This window comes from Chiloscyllium punctatum, chromosome 3 (genome assembly GCF_047496795.1).
Source record: "Chiloscyllium punctatum isolate Juve2018m chromosome 3, sChiPun1.3, whole genome shotgun sequence".
Taxonomy (NCBI): Eukaryota; Metazoa; Chordata; class Chondrichthyes; order Orectolobiformes; family Hemiscylliidae; genus Chiloscyllium; species Chiloscyllium punctatum.
Window position 1 is genome coordinate 84,469,141 of NC_092741.1, and position 24,429 is coordinate 84,493,569.

At 42.5% G+C, this 24,429-nt stretch overlaps 2 protein-coding genes across 3 annotated transcripts in view; one reads left to right on the forward strand and one right to left on the reverse strand.

Moving 5' to 3' along the window:
- LOC140461485 (uncharacterized) lies at positions 1-9,495 on the reverse strand. Of its 2 annotated transcripts, XM_072555925.1 has the most exons (3): positions 6,422-7,004; positions 5,387-5,478; positions 1-3,159 (listed from the first exon to the last, which is right to left on the reverse strand). In XM_072555925.1, exons 2-3 carry the CDS (start codon positions 5,468-5,470, stop codon positions 2,521-2,523), a joined length of 723 nt encoding a protein of 240 aa, XP_072412026.1. In that variant the 5' UTR covers positions 5,471-5,478; positions 6,422-7,004; the 3' UTR covers positions 1-2,520. The 2 variants fall into 2 exon arrangements, with proteins under 2 accessions (XP_072412026.1, XP_072412025.1); XM_072555924.1 differs by lacking the exons at positions 5,387-5,478; positions 6,422-7,004 and adding an exon at positions 9,224-9,495.
- Positions 8,533-24,429, forward strand: part of gja1b (gap junction protein alpha 1b) — a 19,911-nt gene continuing 4,014 nt past the window's right edge. Inside the window, exon 1 of the mRNA XM_072555923.1 lies at positions 8,533-8,669. The gene's annotated coding sequence lies outside the window, so the exon portion shown is untranslated. The remainder of the gene's footprint in view (positions 8,670-24,429) is intronic.

The following is a 24,429-nucleotide window of genomic DNA, read 5'->3' on the forward strand; positions in this document are numbered from 1 at the left end:
TCTTTTATTGCATTTAATAAAAGCACTTGAGTATGCACTTTAGTTAACCTTCAAAAAGCTGGATGAGGAATGTCATAGAGTCATAGAGATGTACAGTATGGAAACAGATCCTTTGGTCCAGCCCGTCCATGCCAACCAGATATCCCAATCCAATCTAGTCCCACCTGCCAGCACCCGGCCCATATCCCTCCAAACCCTTCCTATTCATATACCCATCCAAATGCCTCTTAAATGTTGCAATTGTACCAGCCTCCACCACATCCTCTGGCAGCTCATTCCATACACGTACCACCCTCTGCGTGAAAAAGTTGCCCCTTTTATATCTTTCCCCTCTCACCCTAAGCCTATGCCCTCTAGTTCTGGACTCCTTGACCCCAGGGAAAAGACTTTGCCTATTTATCCTATCCATGCCCCTCATAATTTTCTAAACCTCTATAAGGTCACCCCTCAGCCTCCGATGCTCCAGGGAAAACAGCCTCAGCCTGTTCAGCCTCTCCCTGTAGCTCAGATCCTCCAACCCTGGCAACATCCTTGTGAATCTTTTCTGAACCCTTTCAAGTTTCACAACATGATTCTGATAGGAAGGAGACCAGAATTGCATGCAATATTCCAACAGTGGCCTAACCAATGTCCTGTACAGCCGCAACATGACCTCCCAACTCCTGTACTCAATACTCTGACCAATAAAGGAAAGCATACCAAACGCCTTCTTCACTATCCTATCTACCTGCAACTCCACTTTCAAGGAGCTATGAACCTGCACTCCAAGGTCTCTATGTTCAGCAACACTCCCTAGGACCTTACCATTAAGTGTATAAGTCCTGCTAGGATTTGCGTTCCCAAAATACAGGACCTCGCACCTCAGGATTCCCTCCAACAACTTGCCCACCACCGAGGTCAGGCTCACTGGTCTATAGTTCCTTGGCTTGTCCTTACCACCTTTCTTAAACAGTGGCACCACATTTGCCAACCTCCAATCTTCCGGCACCTCACCTGTGACTATCGATGATACAAATATCTCAGCAAGAGGCCCAGCAATCACTTCTCTAGCTTCCCACAGAATTCTCAGGTACACCTGATCAGGTCCTGGGGATTTATCCACCTTTAACCATTTCAAGACATCCAGCACTTCCTCCTCTGTAATCTGGACATTTTGCAAGATGCCACCATCTATTTCCCTACTGTCTATATCTTCCATATCCTTTTCCACAGTAAATACTGATGCAAAATATTCATTTAGTATCTCCCCCATTTTCTGTGGCTCCACACAAAGGCCGCCTTGCTAATCTTTGAGGGGAAAGTGAGGACTGCAGATGCTGGAGATCAGAGCTGAAAATGTGTTGCTGGAAAAGCGCAGCAGGTCAGGCAGCACGAACTATCATCCCATTCATACTCAAAATCCTCACATCCTGACAAAGAAAGGGATATAATGTGTAGCAGCGCGCGGGAACAGCAGAACAGCCGAGATTCGGACCTCGGGTGGTCTCCGCCGGTGTTACTGTATCAATAAACGTTACCGATTGTTGAACCACACTCTGGGCTCGGACTGAAGCAGAACTCGTGCTGGGGAATTGGGCACTGCAGTCCGTTATACCAAAATGAGGTTTCAAGAGTGGAAACATAATACTGTCCCCTTCCACCATACCCCGCCCTAGTGAAGTGGGGGCCCATGGGTTCGATTTCAAGGGTGCAGCCCTGTGTACGGTTGAACCCGCATTCCGCTGTTTCACTCCTTCGTAAGGGGTGAGGGCAGATGGTAATTGCCCCCCTCTGTTTGCAGCCTGTAAGCGGCACCCCGTACACAGCGCCGTTTCGAGATATGGCTGTGTGGTGAGCTAAACGATATTTGAGGGAAGCGTTTTCCCATATGATTCCGATGTTCTCAATGTGAAACAGGGGAAATAGCCCAGACCCTGGGGTGATCACAGGGATCAGGAGGACAATCCCGACTCCTGTCGCCTCACTGACCTCACAGTCGGGAATCACTGGGTATACTCTGGTCATACCCTTCAGAGTCCGGCTGTCGAGCGGCCCGGAGCGCCTCGCGAGTGAGGCCAGTTTGGCGCTGTTGATCCAGTCGGGCACCTCCCCCCTTCAGACCTGGTCAAGATTATGCCGGATCTGGGCTACCATCCACAGGCACAGCTGCCCCTCATGGATATGGGCCGTGTTTTCTCTTGCCCGGTCTATAAGGCGGTTAATGGTGTGGGCGTGTGTTTCCAGGACTGCAATGCTGTCGAGCTGGATGTATGCTCCCTCTTCCCCCAGGAATGCCTGGTCTGCCTGATTTGTGAGAGACCTTTGTAGCAGGTCCCTCATTACCCCTTTTAGTTGCTCGATCTTTTCGTTAAGGCCCTGGATGTCTAGGGAGTTTACTACGGATGTCCCCGTGTTGAGTCCTGTGAGAGCATCGTTGACTATGTCCCATCTGTGTCGCTGTGTGTTATGTATGTCGGTCTGGTAGTGGGTTGCCCCCATGGCATCCATGGCGCTCTGTATAACCTCCTTCCCCATCATGGCCTATAGGTTGCGTACCTGTGCTGTGCAATAGTCCGGTACCCGGATGCCCGATATATTGACCAGCACAGGTACGACCTCGTGTCGGACATTGTCATAAAGGGCCTCTCTCTCATCCCACAATACCAGTCCCCCTGCGGGCCCCGGTCCCAGAGTGGGGCATGGCAATAACTCGGGAGTCGTGGTCGGGGGTGGTGTGGTTGGGGCGGGTGGAAAGCACAAATACAAGGAGATTACCGCGGCATTGGTGGGCTCATAATACCCGCAAACAGACAGATCCCGTAAAGTGAAAGCATCAAAGGCCGGGGCAGAGGCGAGGTCCTCCGGAATGGCACACATTGTCCCGAACATGCAACCCCCCAAGTCCATCGCCTCAGCACGCCGGAGGCAGGTCGGCCGCGGGTCGCGCTCTGACGTGCAGAATAAACAGAGTGTCTGTATGCCCGGGAGGACCTCCAGCCAGGCGTTGTGGAACGTGTCGATCTCGTCGGGCTTGTCCCTTGCAGGAATACAGATGGCGTCGGATGCATTGAAGGCAACCCCGTGGCGGTAGAAGTTGTCATGTATCTCGGGGAAAGAAGGCATCAGTTTTAGGGCGAAGAGGAGAGCAGGGAGGAGAGCGGTGCACGGGTGAAGCATGATCTGTGGGAAGAGAGAGAGAGGCACCCTTACCAAGGGTGTAGGGTTAGTGTGTGTAGGAGCAGGCCTCCCCGGACCGGTTCGCCCATCACGCTGTAAGGAGAAAAGGGAGGTGGTTAGAGTCAAGTCAAAGGGGGGGGGGGGTGTCTGTCCGATCGGGGCTTAAGGGAAGGGTTTAAGCTGGGACCAGTGTTTCCATCTGCCCTTTCCTTTCATGTCGACACAGGCACAAGTTTCACTGGTGAGGATGATTTCGTGCGGTCCCAGCCACTGGGGGGGCGAAGCCGGGCAGGTCGGGGACGGCCCTGACCAGGACTTTGTCCCCAATGCCGGGAAGGGGTTGGGCGGGCAGATGCGGTTGCAGTTTTGTCTGGTCCCTAATGTCCTGCTGGTCGCGCGCAGTTTGTCTAAGGGACCGCAGCTGCGCGTCCAGCTGGCTGATATAGCACGTCATCCTGTCCCTCAGGGGGGCAATGTCTTCCCCCCCGACCATGACGTTCTCTGGTAGTCGCATGGCCCTCCCCGTCATGAGCTCGAAGGGGGTGAGGCCAGTGGAGCGGCCTGGGGTGGCCCTTAAGCGCATCAGTTTGAAAGGTAGAACGTCCACCCAGCCCTGCCCTGTTTCGGCGATCGCCTTCGCCATCGCCGCTTTGAGGGTCCGATTCATGCGCTCGACCACTCCAGAGCTCTGGGGATGGAACGGGACGTGGAAGCGCTGTCTGATGCCTAGGAGGCGGCAGGACAGTTTCATTGCGCACCCGGTGAAGTGCGTGCCCTGGTCCGAGTCAATCTGGAGGGGGACCCCCCCCAGCACGGGAAGATGTCGAAGGCCAGCACCCTGGCCACGGTGGTGGATGTACAGTCCCGTGTAGGGAAGGCTTCTACCCAGCGCATGAAGTGGTCAACAATCACCAGGCAATACTTCTTGCCACGGCTGGAGGTTAGGGGGCCTGTGAAATCAACCTGGAGGTTCTCCCAGGGCCCCTTGGGCCGTGGCGGGTGCGCCAGGGGAATGTGCAGGGGCCACCCCGGGTTGTGCTGGGGGCAGACAACGCATCGGCGGCAGTGGTTTGGCCACGTCGCGGCCGAGGCCAGGCCACCACCAGTCGGTCTGGAGCCTAGCAAGTGTTCCGTCGCAGCCCGCGTGGTCTGGCTCGTGGTGTAGTTGCATCAAGGTCGTTCTGATGGCCGCGGGGGCCACGACCCTGCCACCATGCCACCACACTCCATCGGGGTCGCGGGCTGCACCCTTTGCCAGCCAGTCCTCTACCTCTCCGGGCTGTGCGCAATTCTGGACGTCCAGGACTTTCACGCCCCGGACCTCAGTAGCCGGTGCTGCATGTGCGGGCGGTAGCGCCGCGCCCACGGTGACCTTGGCGGCCAGGTCGGCCCAATGATTCCCTCGCTGTTCAGCTGTGGTGGCCCGCTGGTGTGCTTTGATTTTCACCACCGCAGTGAGCAGGGGGAGGCGTGCGGCCACCACCAGGTCGCGGACCGTATTTTCGTGCTTAATCTGGCCACTGCCGGCCGTGATAAAGCCCCGGCGGCTCCACGCTGCCATGTAATCATGGACTACCCTGAAGGCGTACTGACTGTCAGTAAAGATGTTTACCCGCTTGCCTGTTCCCAGGCGGAGTGCGGTGGTGAGGGCGACCAGTTCCGCGACCTGGGTGGAGGTGTCGCCCCCCCATCATTCCCTGTGCTCGGGTGGTCCCGGTATGGTCGACCACCGCTCATCCCGTTTGGTAGGACCCCTCGACAAGCCTACGTGAGCCGTCCACATACAAGGTCAGGTCGGGATCAGAGACCGGGCTGTCGGCCACGCAGTCCCCCTCCACCGAATCGATGGCGGCCTGGCAGTGGTGGGGCTCCCCTACCGCGATAATCCCGTTGGCGGGGTTTGGCCCTGTGTCCCTAACGATCTGATTGGACTGGTCCCGGGGGAGGAGCCTGACCTGCTGATCTTTGAGGGGCCCTATTCTGTCCCTAGTTACCCTTTTGTCCTTAATATATTTGTAAAACCCCTTTGGATTCTCCTTAATTCTATTTGCCAAAGCTATCTCATGTCCCCATTTTGCCCTCCTGATTTCCCTCTTAAGTATACTCCTACTTTCTTTATACTCTTCTAAGGATTCACTCGATCTATCCTGTCTATACCTGACATATGCTTCCTTCTTTTTCTTAACCAAACCCTCAATTTCTTTAATCATCCAGCATTCTCTATACCTACCAGCCTTCCCTTCACCCTGTCAGGAATATATTTTCTCTGGATTCTTGTCATCTCATTTCTGAAGGCTTCCCATTTTCCAGCCATCCATTTACCTGTGAACAAATGTGATGTGAGGTCAATGTGATTGGGCTCTAGTTCCCCTGCAGATATAATATTGACATACAATTCTAATGAATCCATGTAAGACTCGGTTAACTCATGTTTAGATTAGAATCAGTCTAAACATCATGGAACAGACAACAGCACACAGAGGGCAAATACCTTCAACACATTATCTGGGCTGACACCAATTGTTAAAGTTAACCTGAGAATGTGACTTTTAAAAAACAAGTTTTATGATTTACATATGAAAGAAGTGAAACTAACATGGTCTTTCTAACAGATGAGAGACTTAAACAATCAAGGTATTTTTCAATGTATAATTTGTTATATCACACTGTAAACTTTTGCTATAAATTCTATGTATTACAATTCTGTCCTCCACATCCAATGAAGGAGCAGCGCTCAGAAAGCTAGTGCTTCCAATTAAACCTGTTGGACTTTCACCTGGTGTTGTGTGATTTTTAACTTGGTTCTACAAAGAATGCGGAATATAGCGATGACTGTTCTAATATGGACCAAAACATAAGTCCTTATGTTGGACGTCTGTGTAAATCTGAAATAATGTACACAGCTTGACACTGGAGTATTCAGAACAATTTTAAAAGTTGACTTCAACCCCACTCAATCTATTCTCTCTACACCAGCTTCCTTTTCAGGACATGTGCATGTCTGCCGCGTGGTTAAAGCTCAGTAATCATTCCTTCAGAATGTCTACACTTTTACTTCGCCAGTTTTAAGAACTTTTTCAACACAAAAACGATGTGGGAAAAGAAAATTATCAATAGGTAGCTAAGATCTTCGAGGTTTACAGCTAAAATAATCTTGCACCAGTGGACGAGAAATTGAGACCAGAAGGTGAGAAACGAGGGGGCGCAACAGCACCGTACTCGGCTTGTACTCGCAAACCCGAATATCACAGCGCTTCATCCTCACCCGAGGCAACCTTCGAAAACAAACTCCATTATACAGGCCAACTGTACTTCTGGAAGATGCAAAGCTGTTTCCTTAAGTACATATTGTGCACCAGAACCAGCCACTTCTCAATACCCTATATACCGGGCACCACAGTCAGCGGATGCGCTCGAACAGTGAGATGGGTCACTTCGAGCGAAGTCACTTCTTCCCACAGATCATAATCCAGCTCTGCTTTTCGATAAACCAGACCAATCAGAACATGTTCTGATCAAAGAAATAGCTACTTAACGTAAACTGAAGCAATCACAAGGTCCCCCCCCCCGGGGAGATTTAATAAACATAGATTTCCTTCCACCAGTTTGAGGCAATCAACCCACTCCAGGCAGCGTGTACGTAGACAGCATCCGTCTGGTGGCTCTGGCGACTTTACAAAAAGGATCTTCCAGTTTACACTTTCCACGAGTATCGCTGCTAGAGTGCAGGGCAATTCAGTCTGATTGTCAGTACAAGGTGCAACTGAGTGTTATCACTGGTGTGCTTTAAATAACTCTTCATAGTTGTTGTGGTGGTGTTCGCCGAGCTGGGAATTTGTGTTGCAGACATTTTGTCCCCGGTGACATCTTCAGTCACCCGGACAGGGGACGAAACGTCTGCAACACAAATGCCCAGCTCGGCGAACACCACCACAACAACGAGCGCCCGGGCGACGAATCTTCTCCCAAACTTTGAACTCTTCACAGTCTTTGCAGACCCAAACTTGAAAAATTCCTGGGAAATGACAGCTATTTTAAAATTTTTTCTTCGTGTCATCCCAGTTTATTTTGTTGGGCAAAGGCAAATCCAAAAACACAACGCGAGGGCACATTTGCATTTCAATATGCATCTTGGGAACGGCCTCCACAAACGAAACCAGTGCTGGAGAAACTCAACAGGTCTGGCAGCACCTGTGCAGATGGAGCAGAGTTTCGGCTCCAGTGACGTTTCTTCAAAACAGGGAACGGCTTAAATTGAGATTTCTAGGTCTTTAATGTTAACAACATTTTACCATATGAGATTATTTCAATCCAGTTTGCGACGTTCCAGAGTGGAATTCTCATGTTTTAAGTTATTTTGTAGTAATCCTTGACAACTCTGTATTTCTAATAGAAAACGAGCCGGTCAAAAACAAAACCTGTTTGATCATACGTTGGTGAAGTCAAAAGTTACGGTTTTGTTTCGTTTCTATGTTTCTATTGGATTCATTTCACATATTGAACGACATCCTAACATAGAACACAAGGGGATTGCTACAGTATTAAACCAGCTTGTCACTCAGTCTTCATAACATCTCCAAACATTAACATGTTGACATTACTCGTCAACGATAATTTTTTTTGTGAAATAGTTTTGTATTCTCGACAGATTATGTTGGTAAAAGACAGTCGGGGTGTCACCCTCGGAGTCACTTTATTTTGCAATGAAAATCCTAATTATTTAGACAGATAGAATCATAGAGATGTACAGCATGGAAATAGACCCTTCAGTCCAACCCATCCATGCTGACCAGATATCCCAACGCAATCTAGTCCCACCTGCCAGCACCCGGCCCATATCCCTCCAAACCCTTCCTATTAATGTACCCATCCAGATGCCTTTTAACTGTTGCAATTGTACCAGCCTCCACCACTTCCTCTGGCTGGAGATGTGAAAATTCGACCTGTAAAAGGAGGGAGACAGTATTCTTTATTATCAGGCCACACATTGTTGTTTCCTAACACTCTTGAGGAGCAAATAGTCCACGTGGATGTAAAAGTCCATTGTTTGAAATGTGTTTGAAGTAGCTTTAATGCAGTGTAGACCAGTTGAATCCCAGTATTAATATTTCAGAAAGATGCTTAGCGGATTGCGAGGTAGGGCTGCGAGCTATACTGGTAACAGTTACCAGTTGTAGAAGCTCCGTGGATACAGTATAGATATGGGACGGAACAGCCCGGGGAGGGGCGGTCAGAGCTCACACTGAGAGGAGCTGTGGGCTAAATGGACAGGCGGCTGCGAGATCCCTCTGAAACTTTCGGAGTTCAGCAGAGGCCTGACGTCACGCGTCAGATGACCCTCAAAACTTTTTTTTGAGCTAAAAGAGCTTTAAATCGAGCAGCGGAGTTTGCACAGGCTAGAGACAGGTTCTTCCTTCAGCTAGGAGTAGAGCTACATCTAGCTGATTGGTTTTTACTGCTCCCGAGCTGAACGATCCGAATCCGCGCCCACGTTTTCTCCCAAGACTTTGTCGGTAAGGTGTACAACTTGCTTCTCACTAAGTTTGCAGGAGTTCATATTCACTTTCCAGCTGGTGAAAGTAACTCTTGTCCACTGTATGGTGTGTGTTAAAGTGATGGTGTCCTCTCGAGAGGTTGATAGTTTCAAAACTGCTCTGCACTGTTGATATTGAAGGATTGTTGGGGAATATTAAAGGGATGACAGCCATTCTCGACCCCACATGCAAAGAAATATAATCTTTCCCCAGCCTTGAATTTACAAAACTCGCTCAGTATTTAACTTATTCCAGCCTTTGAGAAAAGGTAAAAGGGACGGACATTAACTAACCCCTCTCATCTTCAAACAGTAAGGTTGATCGAACAGCATCTTTACCTGACCTGGTTTCTTGAAGTCGCTGTGAATTGGATTAAGTTCCCTGCGACTTGAAAGTACAAATGTTTGAAAACGCGGCGTTTTGGTCTTTAAACGTCACGCTTTCCTTCTAAACTAACCAACTCTGGTGGTTTTGTTTTAGTTTGGAAATGTTAGCTAACGGTCTTATCCATACGGCCAGCTGGTGTTTCCTACCTCTGGGGAAAACCAAAAGCAGAGCTCGGTGAGGTGAACTGTTGCCACTGAGCTGTTCGGCCGAAGTGAAGCGAAACTCCTCTGGGTGCCCGGTAACAGGTGTTCTTGTCCAGCGCAGCCGTCCCAGTGAAGGCAGGACAGAGTCTGTGGGGACAGTGGGAGTCTCCCTACCCCCGGAACAGGAGAGCCGGGTTCAAGTCCCTTCCTGACCCAGGCATGCATCGTAACAGACATAGCCAGGCTGATTAGCAAAGTTGGAGTATTTCGTAGTACAGCCCAAGGACTACATTTGTCTCAGAAACCAACGTTTCAGCAACAACTTATGCAGCTTTTAAAACAATGGGAAAGCCCAGTGCATTTCACAGGAGCTATATAAAGGGAGGAGACCCGGGTTCAAGTCCACCACCCTCCAGGGAAGCGTAAAATACCATCTCTGAACGGGTCTTTTGGGAAAATACCCAATATTCCAGTCAGGAAAATGTGTGTTTTAATTGTGACTTTGTGGAATCCTAGTTGTATGATTTATGTTCACAAAAGCAGACTACTTTTCTAGTTACCTGTCATTAACAATCTGTTGTATTAAGTACCATTTGAAGACACGGATAAGCTCATGGTAAAAGCGAGCCAGCGCAAATGTCATATCGGATCCACTGCAGAGTAAACCAGCTGAGAATTGGGGACTGAGAGGGGCTATACCCGGCATTAGAGATAGATTGTAAAACTTCGCAATGAAGTTGAAAAAAAGTACTTCAGTTAAGCATGTATTTTGATATAAAAACAAAAATGCTTTCCCTTAAGAAAAATACCTCTTTCGGAAAGCAGTTCATGAAAGAAACAAAAAGTAGCTTTCAGGAGGATCATGTTCACAGCAGTGCTCTGGAAATGACACACACTACATCGTACATTGGTGAGGTGGTTTGTACGCGAAAGTTGGTGTTGAACAAATCGGAAGCAATATTTAGTTAAAACATCACAGACTGCAAACTCCGGAGTAGGAGTTAAGCTTAAACAAAAAATTACCAAAGAATGTAGACATCAAAATAAAAAGGCCAGGAGTACATTATTATCAAATCCAGAGATAACACAACTGAGGGCTCCAGCAGTAAATGAGCTGAGATGGGTGACGTTGGGCGATTTAACAGGGGTGGAAAAGATCATCTTCAAATGTGCATAATGAGGTTAGAATCTCATCTCAGGATCAAATTTGGTGCTAATGTCGTCGACAGATTGGCTTAATCTCAGACTGTTACCATCATTACCAGGGAAAGAGATGGAGCCAGAAGTTAAAGGAATTTATTTTAGAGAGGGGATTAAAAACAACTTTAGTCTTCACACTTTTAAAAAAAATTATAGCTCATTATAGCTAATAGATAAGCAGTCTTATAATATAGTAACAACACAGGAGCCAGAGAGGTGACAGAATTGGATTTCAGCAGCATACCTGAGAAAATTAACACTGTCCCTTTGGATGAAGTTGCTTTGGGAAAGCAATTAAATGAGAACTAAAAGAGATAGATAAGAATAGGTTCATGGGGGACACTAGAAGCAATTGACATTCTGGAATCGACCAGAGAACAAGTTATTGTTATGCTTAACACTATGTCGTGTGACAGGATTAATTAAGAAACTTAGAGTAAAGGAACCCCTGGGTAGCAGCAAGCACAATAAGATCAAATTTTACATTCAGTTAGAATGGAAATTCCTATTTTAAACCTTAATAAAAGCAACAGTACAGGCATAAAAGCTGAACGAGTTGAAGTTGACTAGTACTCTAGGCTAGAGGATAGATCAATAGAGACAAGGCAGATATTTAAGAGGATATTACAGAATACTCAGAATAAATATATTCCAACTAACAGTCTAAAGGGAGGAGCCACTAATTAAATCAGTTAAGATAACATAAAACTTGAAGAAAATGCATATAAATGCAAAAGTATGAGTGAAAAGTCAATTTATTGGTCAGAATATTAAAACCAGCAGGGAATGGCTGAAAGGTTAATCTGGAAGAGGAAATCTGAAATTAAATGAGGCAAGCTGGAATGTACTAACAGACAGCAAGAGTTTCTACAGTTACTTGAAAAGGGGAAAAAAAGTAAATGAATTGAGCTCTGATCCTCTAAAGCATGGTGAAAATAAGAAACTAATAGTAAATAATAAAGAAATGGTGGATGAAATGAACAAATATTTTGTTTCTTTCTTCACATTGGAGGATATATTAAACATTGCTGTTATACATGTGAATCAGGAGGTGGGAAGGGACTGAGGAATTCGGTGAAATTATGAATACAAGGCAAGTGGTGCCAAGCAAACAGATGGCGTTATATGCTGACAAGACAAGACTTGGGGTCCAGATGGATTACATCCTAGGGTCTCAAAAGAGGTGGCTCATAAGCAAGTAGATGCATTGGTGTTAGTTTTCCAAACTTTGCTAGATCCTGGAAATATTCAATCGGACTTGAAAGTACGAAATATAATTCCTCTATTCAAGGAGGGAAGAAGGCAGAAAACAGGAAATTATAGGCAAGGTAGCTTAGCATCTGTCATAGGGAAGGTGTGAGAAGTGAACAGTAGAAATGTTATGACTGAACACTCGTCAAAGGGAAATCATGTTTAACCAATTTATTGGAGTTATTTGAAATAGTAACATGCACTGTGGATAATAAAAGGGAGCCTATAAGTGAATTTCCAGAAATAATAATATTACATCAAAATAAAAGTTCATGTTGTATAGGGTAACATATAGGCTTAGATAAGAGATTGGTTGGCAGAAAACAAAATATGTGTCAATGAGTTTTTGTTTAATTGGCAGGATATGATGAGTGGGTGTGTTCTGGGGAATCCACCTTTTACAGTTGTCATCAATGGATTAGAGGAGGGGAATGTAGTCATGGAAACTAAATTCACAGACAATACCAATGCAGGGAAGAAGGTATGTTGTAGAGAAGACATGAGGATGTTGTAGGCAGATATAGGTAGGTTGAATGAGTGGGTAAAAAATAAAGCAAATGAAGTATAATATGGGACAATGTGAATTTGTTCACTTTAATGGGAAGAATAAGAAAGCAGAATTTCATGATGCAGAGGGATTTGGGTGTTCAGATATTTGTACAGCATATATGAAGAAGGGTAATTGGATGCTATCTTTTATTATGAGATGAATTGTATAGAAGAGTAAAAATCTCAAGCTCCAGCTATACACGACATTAATGAGAACATGTCTGTAATGCTGTGTGAAATTTGGTCTCTTTATTTGGTGAAGGATGTAAAATACATTGGAGTCTTTTTGAAGAAAGTTTGCTACTTTGATGTAAACCAAAGAACTGTGGTTGCTAGATATCTGAAATGAAAACAGAAAGTTCTGGAGAGACTTGGCAAATCAGGAAGCATCTATGGAGGGAAAAACAAAGTACATATTTCGAGTCCAGTGACCCTTCGTCAGAACTTCTGGACTCCAAATGTGTTTTTTTTCCCCCATTGATGTTACCCGACCTGCTGAGTACTCCAGCAGTTTCTGATTTTGTTGCGAAATTGATAACTGGAATTGCTGGCTTGTCTTATGAGGAGACATGGACAAGTTGGGCTTGTTTTTTACTGGAGTTTAGTGGGTGAGGGTGAATTGATTGAAGTGTGTAAGATGGTTTTGACAATATTGAACTTGCAAAAATTGTTTCCTCTTGTGCATCAATCCGTAACAAGGGAACTAGGTCTTAAAATTTGCGAACATCTTTTTAAGAGGTGAAGAGGAGCTTTTCATAAAAGTCTTACACAGCCTTGGAATTTTCTGCATCAGAAGGCAGTACGGGGGAGAGTATCATTGAATATTTATAAGACCGAAGTAGATGAAACCATTTGAGGCAGGGTTTCAAAGGCTATAAGGGCTAGTTGAGAATGGGAAATTTGTATCAGTCATGGTCTTATTTTACTGAGTGTTGGGCCAGGTTTAAGGGGCTGAATGATTTGCCATTCCTGTTCTGTATTTCCACCTGTCCAAGGCTTTAAAGTGACACTGAGTATATGACAAGCTTTCTGATTTGCCAAACAAAGAGAGATGAATATTAAGTTTTACATATCTTTTCCGTCAAGGTTCTTGTTACAGGATGCTCAAAATATTTTTGTTACCAGAATGTGAAAATACAATAAAATATGTTACCAATCATATTTCAATTCACATCCAAATATTAAATATACTTAAGAAAATATATTCAATTAAAATATGGTGAGGTGGTTATGTGGTGGTAATGTCACAGAACTACCAATACAGAGCGTAAGGCTTAATATTGGGATATATGTTCAAATCCCAACATGAAATTTGGCATGGTGAAATTTGAATTCAAAAAGGTATTCAAAGCTAGATTAATGGTAGGCATGCAACTACCGTCTCTTGTTGTAAAAACCCACCTGGTTCATTAATGTCCTAACTTGCTCTGGCCTACATATAACTCCAGATCCACAGCAATATAGTTGACTCTTAACTGTCCTGTGAAATAGCTTTTCAAATCACTCAGTTTCAGGGCAATTAGGGATGCCCAATAAATATTAGCCAAGCCAGCGAAGGTGATGTTGAATGAGTAAATTTAAAGCAAAGACATGCCAAGCACTGACAAATTAACCACAGACTCTCTATGATGTTTTCATCTTTCTAACTATCTTGAATTCAATAAAATGTATTTTTTTTGCTCATAGATACTGTGCATAAATTATATTTAATACGTGATTCCTGCAGTAAAGAACATGAAGCAGCTGTTCTTCCTTACAATAATTGTTTTGCATCTGAACATTATATTTACACCACATAAACTTCCATTAAGCTCAGATTTATCACATGAACCTATTCAGGTTAGGAATCTATGTGGCTATTATAATTTCTTAAACTTAAAGATTTTTTGATTGTGGACAAAAGTGGCATGTTGTCAAAGTTTTTCATCTTAATTCCATCAGGACAGACAGAAGCATGCCAAATTCCAAAGGAAACATCAATTTGAACTGCATGAGAAATAGGGTGAGAATTTGTGGACATGTGGGTTCAGATTGGCTGTGGCATTGGCAGGGAAAATGCACTTTGGGACAATTATCCCAAAACATTTTTATTTAAATTCAATAAAAGTGAGTTAACTCTGATTAGGTGTGGATCACTATCAGAAATGCACCAGGGAACATTATCCCTCAAGCTTTTATTCCATTGAGAAAGTAATAACAGTGGCAAATTTCTTTTGCCCGGCAAGGAACAGGCTTTATTAATGAATATATGTAGCTTGTATCAAACATAAGTGAGCTACTATGCAAAGTTGACTGATAATCTTGGTTGTCAGTGTAATTCTTGTTATAATTGCACAACTATGACCAAATTGCAGAATCAAATGTAATGCTGGATGCTGTGTTCCTAGTTTTCAAGCACAGATTGATTGTGTACAGTCAGTAATCTGTGAATAGCCAGAGAGATGTCTTGTTTGATATGATCCACACATTGATACTTCTAGTCTATATTCATGACATCACACTGACACTGATTCATAACTTGGTACAGTATGTAGAATGGTTTTTAGTTTAATGACATCATCCTATTAGTGGAGAATACCGTGCATGTGGCTACAGCTTAATTGCACCACGAAATGGCTAGCTTCTCATGTAGCTCATGTTTTTGAGACATCTTATCCCTCCATGGTTGCATGCTGTAGAATGGTCATGTTTCAGGACGGTAAGTGGTGACCTTAGGCACAATCCTGAGTTTGTGTGGTTTACAGTGAGTATCTTATCAGGGTAGCCATTACCCTGCAAAATAGATTTGATCTAACCTATTTCAAAATCAAGCCTGCACAGCAAACAAATGGCTTAGGCTATATTTATGCGCTTGCCTATATGGTCAAACTTGTGTGGAGCTTAAGAATCCCAAAGTGTACCGGTGAAGGCTCATGGTTGACACCCATTAGCAGATTTCTCAACTACCACATTGATGAAAGCGAGTTTGTTAGACTGCTTCAAAGATGAATTTGCACATTGGATTGGTCCAATTAATGCATGTAAGAATTTTCTTACATACAACTACATATTTCAATATATCAGAAATATACAAAGTGTAAGAGGAAAGGCATCATTCCATTGAAACACATATCCCATGGTAGTTGATGAAAATGTTTGCAAGACCTGGGCCTAGAGGGGATTCCATGTATGTAGGTGAGTGTGATGTCGGTAAAGTTGAACTCAACTGTGTGAGTGGCCAAGTTTATAAGTGCCGTTGTCTGAATCTACATGTGTTGAAATGTATCTATACAGGCTGGCAATGTTGAATGGGCACATGGTCACAGAATTACTATTAAAATGCAGGTCCTGTATCTTCTTTGGGAAGTTAAAGGAATCCTTCACCAGGTATGTGGTAAAATTGCTCAGAACTGGTTGTAGCAAATTACACGACTTTTCATTTTGTTCAGAACCAGTCATAGATACACTAGGACAAAACTAAACATCACTTTGAGTCCTGCACAGCCCATGTATATAACATAGTGATACCAGGCAGTTTGTACTTTTGCACAAGTTTAACAGATGTATTTTTTAATTTGCTTTTAAACAATATTCAACCATTTCAGTTCATTGAATTATTTTGAAGTGCTGTCACATTTATGGCCAGGAGGGCAGCCATTTTGCATTACAAAGATTTTGCATGCACCAATGAGAATATTTCAAACTTTGGTAGGAGTAGAAAACTGGGAATGGATTAGAAACTTTATTTTAGCCGTTAATAATTTGAGGCAGGATGTATAATGGGCATCTGATCTACGATCACTGATTTTTTTCTGCTCTTTCAATGATCTGAAATCCATTTTTAAGGATGGTGTCTGAAAAAGTGTTGATAAATTCACTCAAAACTCCACTCCTCTTTTGTCATGGCATTACCTTTGCATTCACCTAAAAGGTAAGCTAATTCTGGTTTATTAGGTTATCTGAATTAGGCACCTCTTTCAGATAACCCTGTTGTACTGAAGTGTCAGTCTAATTTCCATACTCAGTTAAGGAATAGAGCTTGCCCGTAACCTTTCAGAAATACCAAGAGTACTAGCACTGAACAAAGTCTCATATTTGTTTTTATAAATCCAGGTTATTTGAATTATTTTATAAAATAGCAAATACTTCACTTTCTACATTCTCCTGTGACATATTGTAGCTCGATGTGTTACCAGACCAGCCAAAATTTGAGAATCAATTCAATTTATGCATTGATTTGAACGTTGATAACCTAAATTGGACAAATGTGGATTGAACACTACAACTAAATAAGCAGCATTACTTATTCGATATGAAAATTCCAGAACATTGTAGGTGAGGGGCAATATTAAAATTTAACTGGTGTGTACTTGTATTCATTAAACACACTTAATTTTGTCACTTGTTCCTTTTTATGGTTTGTTTTTGTAACCATTGCCAATACATTATACCCATACAAGACCTGATTAACATAACATGCATTATTAAATTCTTGTGACTATCTCAAAATTGCTACTTTTCTCCAGTCTTGATAGAAAAGAATTCTGGATTAGTGGTGCTGGAAGAGCACAGCAGTTCAGGCAGCATCCAAAAAGAAACCTGTTACACTTTTAAAATATCTGCTCGTTCCATTTTCCTACTGATATATTTGAAAGGCATAGCACAAACATTTCTTCAAAGTTTATTTCATCCCTTCTGTTTTCATTGCTCCTCTCTTCACACATTGAGCTTTCTTTTTTCTTCTGTAGTGCATCTGACTTCTTATAATATTGGTCCAGCTGGTGCTTGGCAGCAAGCTGTTTGTTTCAAGGAGGAGGGGAAACACGTCATACCCTCCTCCCCAACTTATGAGCAAATGTTTTTCTAGCTTAGATCACTCAAAATTAAAACCTTTGCCAGATGATTAGATTAATTTCCTCTTGAAGTGTTGACATTAAGTATGGTTACCCTACTGCCTTCCAACAGGCAGTTGACCTATTTTTCTAATCAACCTGTTACAGTCAGAGAGTCATAGAGCTATACAGCATGGAAACAGACGCTTCGGTCCAACTTGTTCATGCTGACCAGATATTCTATATTAATCTAGTTCCATTTGCCAGCATTTGGCCCATATCTCTTCCTATTCATGTACCCATCCAGATGCCTTTTAAATGTTGTAATTGTACCCGCCTCCTCCACTTCCTCTGGCAGCTCATTCCGTACAATCTCCATCCTCTGCATCAAAAAGTTGTTCCTTAGGTTCCTTTTAAATCTTTCCTCTCTCACTTTAAACCTATGCGCTCTAGTTTTGGACACTGCTACACTGGTGAAAAGACCTTGGCTATTCACCCAAACTATGCCCATTATGATTTTATAAACCTTTATAAGGTCATGCCTCAGCCTCTGAAACTCTAAGGTAAATAGCCCCAGCCTATTCAGCCTCTCCCTCTAGCTCAAACTCTCCAACCCTGGCAGCATCCTTATAAATCTTTTCTGAACCCTTTCAAGTTTCACAACATGCTTGCTACAGCAGGGAGACCAGAATTGCATGCAGTGTTCTGGAACTGGCCAATATCCTGTACAGCTGCAACATGACCCCCCCCAACTCCGATAGTCAATGCACTGACCAATAAAGGCAAGCATACCACATACCTTCTTCACTGTCCTGTCTGCCTGTGACTCTACTTTCAAGGATTATTATTTCCCACATCTGGAGCAGGTGGGATTAGAAACCAGGTCTCCTTGTCCAGGAGTAGCGCACTACCACTGCACCACAAGAGGGCCTCCCAACAGGCAGTTGAACTATTTTTCTAATCAATGTGTACAGAGATGTTATTACATAGTTCTGGAGCAGAATGGACTTGAACCTGAGCTTCCCTGGTCCAGAGCAGGGACCCAACCGGCAGTTGAACAGATATCAGCTAATTCAATCTGCAGGTGCATTAGAACCTAAGACCTTCCCTGTTTATGTGGATCAACTATACTTGAGTGTAGTGATTTGATGGACCAGAAAAGCAGTTAATTAGTTCATTTTGCTTCATATGCAAAGATGCTATTTAATCCTTAGAGTCCTTAATACTTAGACTATTTTTTTCAAAACAAATGTCAAGTAAAGTAGTAGGATAATGTTATTAGTAATTTATTATTACATGACAATATTATTGCTTGTGAAAAATTTCAACCTACTGTTTCTTAACAAAATAGCATCCTTTTTTTATTCTTCCTGCATTTATTTGGTTAAGTTTTCTGAATTGCTTTTAACTTTTTATTTCTTGACATATGAGAACTGCTGACAAGGGCTGCAATTATTATACATTTCTAATTATATTCAGTAAAGTCACCACAGTCCTTCTCTTCCATGAGAGAGAGGAAAAGAACCAGTGGTGAATTTAACCTGAGAATCACCACACTTCATTTGAGGGGCAAAATTGAGATGGTGGGCCTTTTCATGGTAGACTCAACTGGTATGGGAAGTGAATCCATGCTACCTGTATCACAAATGGGCTATACAGCCAACTGACCCTGTATTACATTTTCTTAACATTTCAAGAAGGTGATGGTAGTTCACTTCCTTGAAATTCTGCAGTTAGTGTAGTGTAAGAATACCTAGAGTGACATGGGGAAGAATAGTTTATTGACATTCTAAAGCACTTGCTGACTTTGTTCTTTTGGAAGTTAAAGGCTTTTGGGTTCAGTAAGTTATTGATAAGGAACCTTTGAATTGCTGCAGTGCATCTTGTGGATGATTCACCTTCCACTACTGTGACTCAGCGGTGGAGCGAATGAATGTTGGAAGTGGGTGGGGTCTCCCTCAAGTAGCCTGCTCTGTCTTGGATCATTTCGAGACTCTTGAGTGTTGTTCTCACTATCTATCAGATAAGTAGAGAACATTCCTTAACATTCTTGATTTGTGCCTTGTAGGTGGTGGACAAGGAGGGATGTTATTTTCCAGCCTCAGACCTACTCTTACGAATGTAATATTTATATGGATTCAGTTCTCTTGAATGTTAACCACAGGGTTGTCAGATTCAATTATAGTAATACCATTGAATATCAAAGTGAGGTGATTAAAACACTGTGGATGAACTTATTCTGTTAGGGAATAATGTTTCCTTTAACTTGTTTCACTTCCTCCAAATATAAAATATGGCCATGGGTACCTGCATAGTCCTTCATTGTATCTGCCTTTTTTTTATGGGATCTGTCTCAAATTAGTAAAATTAATCAATTTTGCTTCTGATTTGTACCATCCTCTTGCCTTTGACTGGTCCCCCCCCTTCCTTGACTTCCCTGGCTCCATTCTTGGGCTTACACTATCAACTAATATTTATTACAAACCTACCGACTCCTGCAGCTACCTTGAATACACTTCAGACCATAAGATGTAGGAGCAGAAGTAGGCCACTTGACCATCAAAAACACTGTGCCATTTAATTAGATCATGACTGAATTGATACTCCTCCCCTTCACATTCCTGCTTTATGCCCATAATGGTTGATTCCCTTATTGATTGAAAATCTGTCTATTTCAATTTTGAATATACATAATGACCCAGCCTTGACAGCCATCTTCAGTAAAATTCCACAGATTCCTTACCTTTCAAGAGGGAAAAAAAAGTTTCCTGGTTCCTATAAGGACTCCATTCTATTTTATCAGTTTCTTTGTCTCTTTACATTTGTTCCATTTATGCCACCATCTTTACATTTGTTCCATTTAAGTGTTTCTGACGTGTTTTCCATTTTTCTCCACTGTGAACTGTCCCCATCTGTGGTGGACAGGGGCCTCAGCTGTATTCAACTCTTTTCCTGAACTTCTACTCTTGCCTCTGCTCCTCCTTTCCAGAACTACGATAGACTTTTGCTTGTCCTTGCTTTCCAATTCACAAGCCTGTTCAAAGGATCATTCTTCATTATTTCTGCCATTTCCAGTATAACTCTACCACCAGATGTATTTTTCTCTTTTTCCCCTGTCAGAATTCCTTAGGGATATTCATTCCCTGAAACTCATTCCTCTATCACTGCCAGTATTTCTGCCCCACAACTCCCAATGCAATCACAAGAGATGTAGCATTTTCCCTTTTATCTTTTCCCTCGTCACAGTCCACAGCCCCACACACTCCTTTTCAAGTTAGCAGCAATTTACTTGTACTTCTTTCAATTAAGTCTACTGTGTATTTGTTGCTCACAATGCAGACTTATCTGTATTAGGGAGATGAAATGCAGACTGAGAGACTTCTTTGGGAGACCTTCTGGAAGCATGAAGAGGACCTTCTGATAATTTTTCATTTTAATACACCAACCTGCTCTCAAGTTTCCATTTTTGTTGCAGTGTTCCAGGAAAGCCCAATGAAAGCAGAAGGAACAGCACCTAGTTTTCCATTGCACTTTGCAGCCCTCAGGACTCAATATGGCATTCAACAAATTCAGACCATGAACCCTGTCAGCTTTTCTTACCTCCTCATTCTCCAGTTTTCTGGGTTTTGCTTTTATCAGAGCTGACTTGTATTATATTAACATCTACTGATACCACAAATCTGGACCTATCCTTTTTCCATGTAATCACCAGCCTCACTTTACCTTTTTGTTCTGTGACACTTGAAATCTCTAACCACCCTCATCCTCTCTAACTTTCCCCTGATCTTCCCTTCTTTTCCACTTGCTCCTTCCCACTTTTCTTCCCCTACAACATGAAACCCGTTTCTTTTCCACTCAACCTTTCTTTGGAAAAGAACAGAAAATTTTGGATTTGAAGCATTTGATACAGTTTCACTGACCCTTTACATTTTCTCTTAGTGATGGTTGTTGCCTGGCATTTGTCTGGTATGCATGTTATTTGTCACTTATCAACCTGATTATTATTCAGGCCTTGCTTCATATAAATAGGGACTGCTTCAGTATCTGAGAACTTTGGAAAGGTTCTGAATATTGTACAATCGTCAGTGAACATCCCCACTTCTGACCTCTGAAGCAGCTAGAGATGCTGGTCCTGGTACACAGCCTGAAGATACGTCAGCGATGGTATCTCAGGTTTAGAAGATGGTCTTCCAACATCTTTTGTGTTAAATATAGATGCAACTAGAAGATGCATTTTCTCTGATTCCCATTGACTTGCATTTTGATAGAGTTCATGATGTCATACTTTGTCAAATGTTGCTTTGATATCAAGAGAATTCACTCTTGTATTATGGCTTGAATTCAGCCCTTTTTCTCCCATGTTTGGCCTGAGGCTTAACGATGTCCAGAACTGCAAAACCCCGTTGGAATGCAATTGAGCAGCAGTGAGGATATTCTTCGTGGTAAGCACAACTTGATGCCACTGTTGAAGATGTCATCCAATCCAGAATGAAGATGGATCTTCACCTCTGCAAGACTGGTGGTCATTTTATCCAATACAGTCATGTATTTCCAACAGATAGATTGCATAAATGAGGTCAACTTGAAATTTTCTTTCTCAAAAACATAAATTGCTGGAAAAACTCTGCAGCTTTGGCGATATTTGTGGAGAGAAACAGTTGATGTTTCAGATTTTCTTTCTTCAGAATTAGTTCTAAAGCAGTATCAGTTGACCTGAAACATTGACTTTGCTTTGACTTTGTGTTGACTGACTGCCCTCTCTACAAAGACACCTGAATGAATCAGCTACATATTTAGATCAGGAATACTGGGACTGCTGAAAAGTTAAAAGACCACAAAATGTAGCCTCAGACCAGCTTAATCATCAAACAACAGATTCTACATTCTTCTTATTTCTTGTAACCTCTAATTTTTTTTGTGTGTGTGTGTGTGCCATACACAGTGGTTGGTGCATTTTTTATTACTTTATTTAGATTAGTTTAAGTCTGATAGTCCTAACCTCTGTTTATGAATCTCGAGAAAACCTATATGTTATTGTTCCTTTTATAATCACAGCACATAAATAGTTAAGTACTCAATAATTTGCCATAATGTGCTTTAGAGAAAAAAAACAAATATTATGGTCAAAAATGAAGTGGAAAAAGAAGGGAGACATTCCAACAGTCCTCATGTTATATGAATGAAAATTGTTGTAGTCATTCCAAAATGTGTAGCATAGTGCTGTCAGCACTGGTCAGTCTATCCTGTTGCTGAGGCAGCATCTACCCAGGGATGGGGCTGAGGACCATTTATATGTGAGGTATAAATTAACGAGTATGAGTGTGACAGGATTCTGAGACAAATCTCCCAGTTTTAGCTCAAGTTCCCAGATGTTGGCGAGGAAGACTTTGCAAGGTTGACTGGCAAAGTGTATCTTTCTGTTTTTTGGTATCCAGTTTAATGCTGTGTGTTGTTGGATGTTGTTCTATTCAGATTTTCTGTAACATAGAGTCATAGAGATGTGCAGCATGGTCCAACTCATCCATTCTGACTAGATATCCTAAACTAATCTCGTCCCCTTTGCCAGCACTTAGCCCATATCTGTCTAAATCTCTCCTATTCATATATCCATCCAAATGCTTTTGAAATGTTGTAATTGTACCAATCTCCACCACTTCCCATTACCCTCTGCGTGAAAATGTTGCCCCTTAAGTCCCTTTTAAATCTTTCCCTTCTCATCATAAACCTATGTCCTCTAGTTCGGGACTCCCTTAACCCAGGGACAAGTCCTTGTCTATTTACCCTATCTATGCCCCTCTTGATTTTATAAACCTTTATAATGTTACCCCTCAGCCTCCGATGCTCCAGAGAAATCAGCCTCAGCCTATTCAGCCTCTCCCTATAGCAGTTTAATGCAACTGAGTGGCTTCACGAGACCTCTTCAGAGAGCAATTAAAGGTCAGTTGTTATGGGTTTGTTGTTCAGGCTGTGCAAGGATTTAGGTTTCCTTTCCTGAAGGAAACCGTGATCTGTTCAATCTCAGAATCACAGTTTTGTTGCAGTGCATCATGTCTGCTCTGGCCCTTTGAACATTTGATCTCTATGCAAGGTTACAGGAAAAAGACTGAAGATTTTCACTTTGTTTCTGTTTAAATAATCATCCAGTTCCCTCCTTAATGCTTCAATTGAATCTGTCTCTACCACACTTTTTAGACAATGAATTCTAACTACTCACTGGTAAATATATTTTTTCTCACCTCACAATTATGCTTTTCTTTGGGAAAAGCTTTAAAGTTATAACCCTGGTTCTCAGTCTTTTGATAATTAGGATGGTTTTTCCTTGCCCACTTTGTCCAGACTCTTCATGATTTTGTAAACTTTTACTAAGTCTTCTCTTCACCTTTTCCTCTCCAAGGAAAACATTCCCAAATTCTTCAATCTTTCCTCATCGCTTTAGTGCTCCATCCTTTTTTTTCACTGAACCCATTGGATTCACATCTTTACTAAAGTGTGGCGACCCTGCTATGCACAACAATCTTTCAGCTGACAATCATAACCCGTTGATCTTGTACTCTATATACCCCTATTAATAAAGCATAGTATAATTTGTCACCATCTCTCTGCATTTATCCTCACTTTTTTAATGACTTATGTAGACCTGCACCCAGGTCTTTCTGCTCTTCAGAATCATACCCGATATTTTATCCTCCTTTTTACCAAGCTTTTACTGTGGAAGTGCTTACAGAAGACTTGGGCTTTCCTTTTGCTACTAGTATTTGTTTTCACATTTCTGAACCTTCTGTACTCAGCTTGGTTCTGTATTTCTTTGTGTCTTAAACAGACTTATTCTTTAAATTCTTTGTCATCCAGGGAGCTCTGGATTTGTTTGTTTCACCTTTTCTCTTTAAGGGACTACATACATTCTGTGCCCAAACCATCTTATCTTTCATGTTAGTTCATTGTTCAGCTAATATTTTTTCGACTGACCTTTGATTTCAGTCTCACTCAATAACCAATCTAATAACATTACTGTTATGCTACTATCTTCTTAATCACAATTCTTCAATAATATTCAAATTATTCTTCATCGCCTTTCTTAAACTTCAATTCATTTTGCTTAGCTTATTTTCTATACTTTCCAAAATGGCCCTCTGTATTAGGAAACCTGTCTTCAAATTATGTCCAAATTTGTTTAGTGAGCATTGCTGACAAGGCCAGCTTTTGGCTCACATCTCTAACTGCCCTTGAACTGAGAGCTTCTTTAGAGCATGTCAGAGTGCATTTTAGAATTAGCCACATTGTTATGGATTTGAAGTCACAAAGGCTACACCAGGAAAGGATGGCAGATTTTTGGTTTTCCTTAAAAGACACAAGTAAACAAAATGGATGTTAATGACAATTAGTGATAGTTTCTTGATT

What these genes read in the sequence shown, in the direction of transcription:
- LOC140461485 (XM_072555924.1), bottom strand. Translation starts at nt 9,457, where the DNA reads ATGTCTGTTACGATGCATGCCTGGGTCAGGAAGGGACTTGAACCCGGC. An exon ending in GCTTTTGGTTTTCCCCAGAG is followed by an intron (nt 3,160 to 9,223) that starts GTAGGAAACACC and finishes CTCTTCCCACAG; the next exon opens with ATCATGCTTCACCCGTGCAC.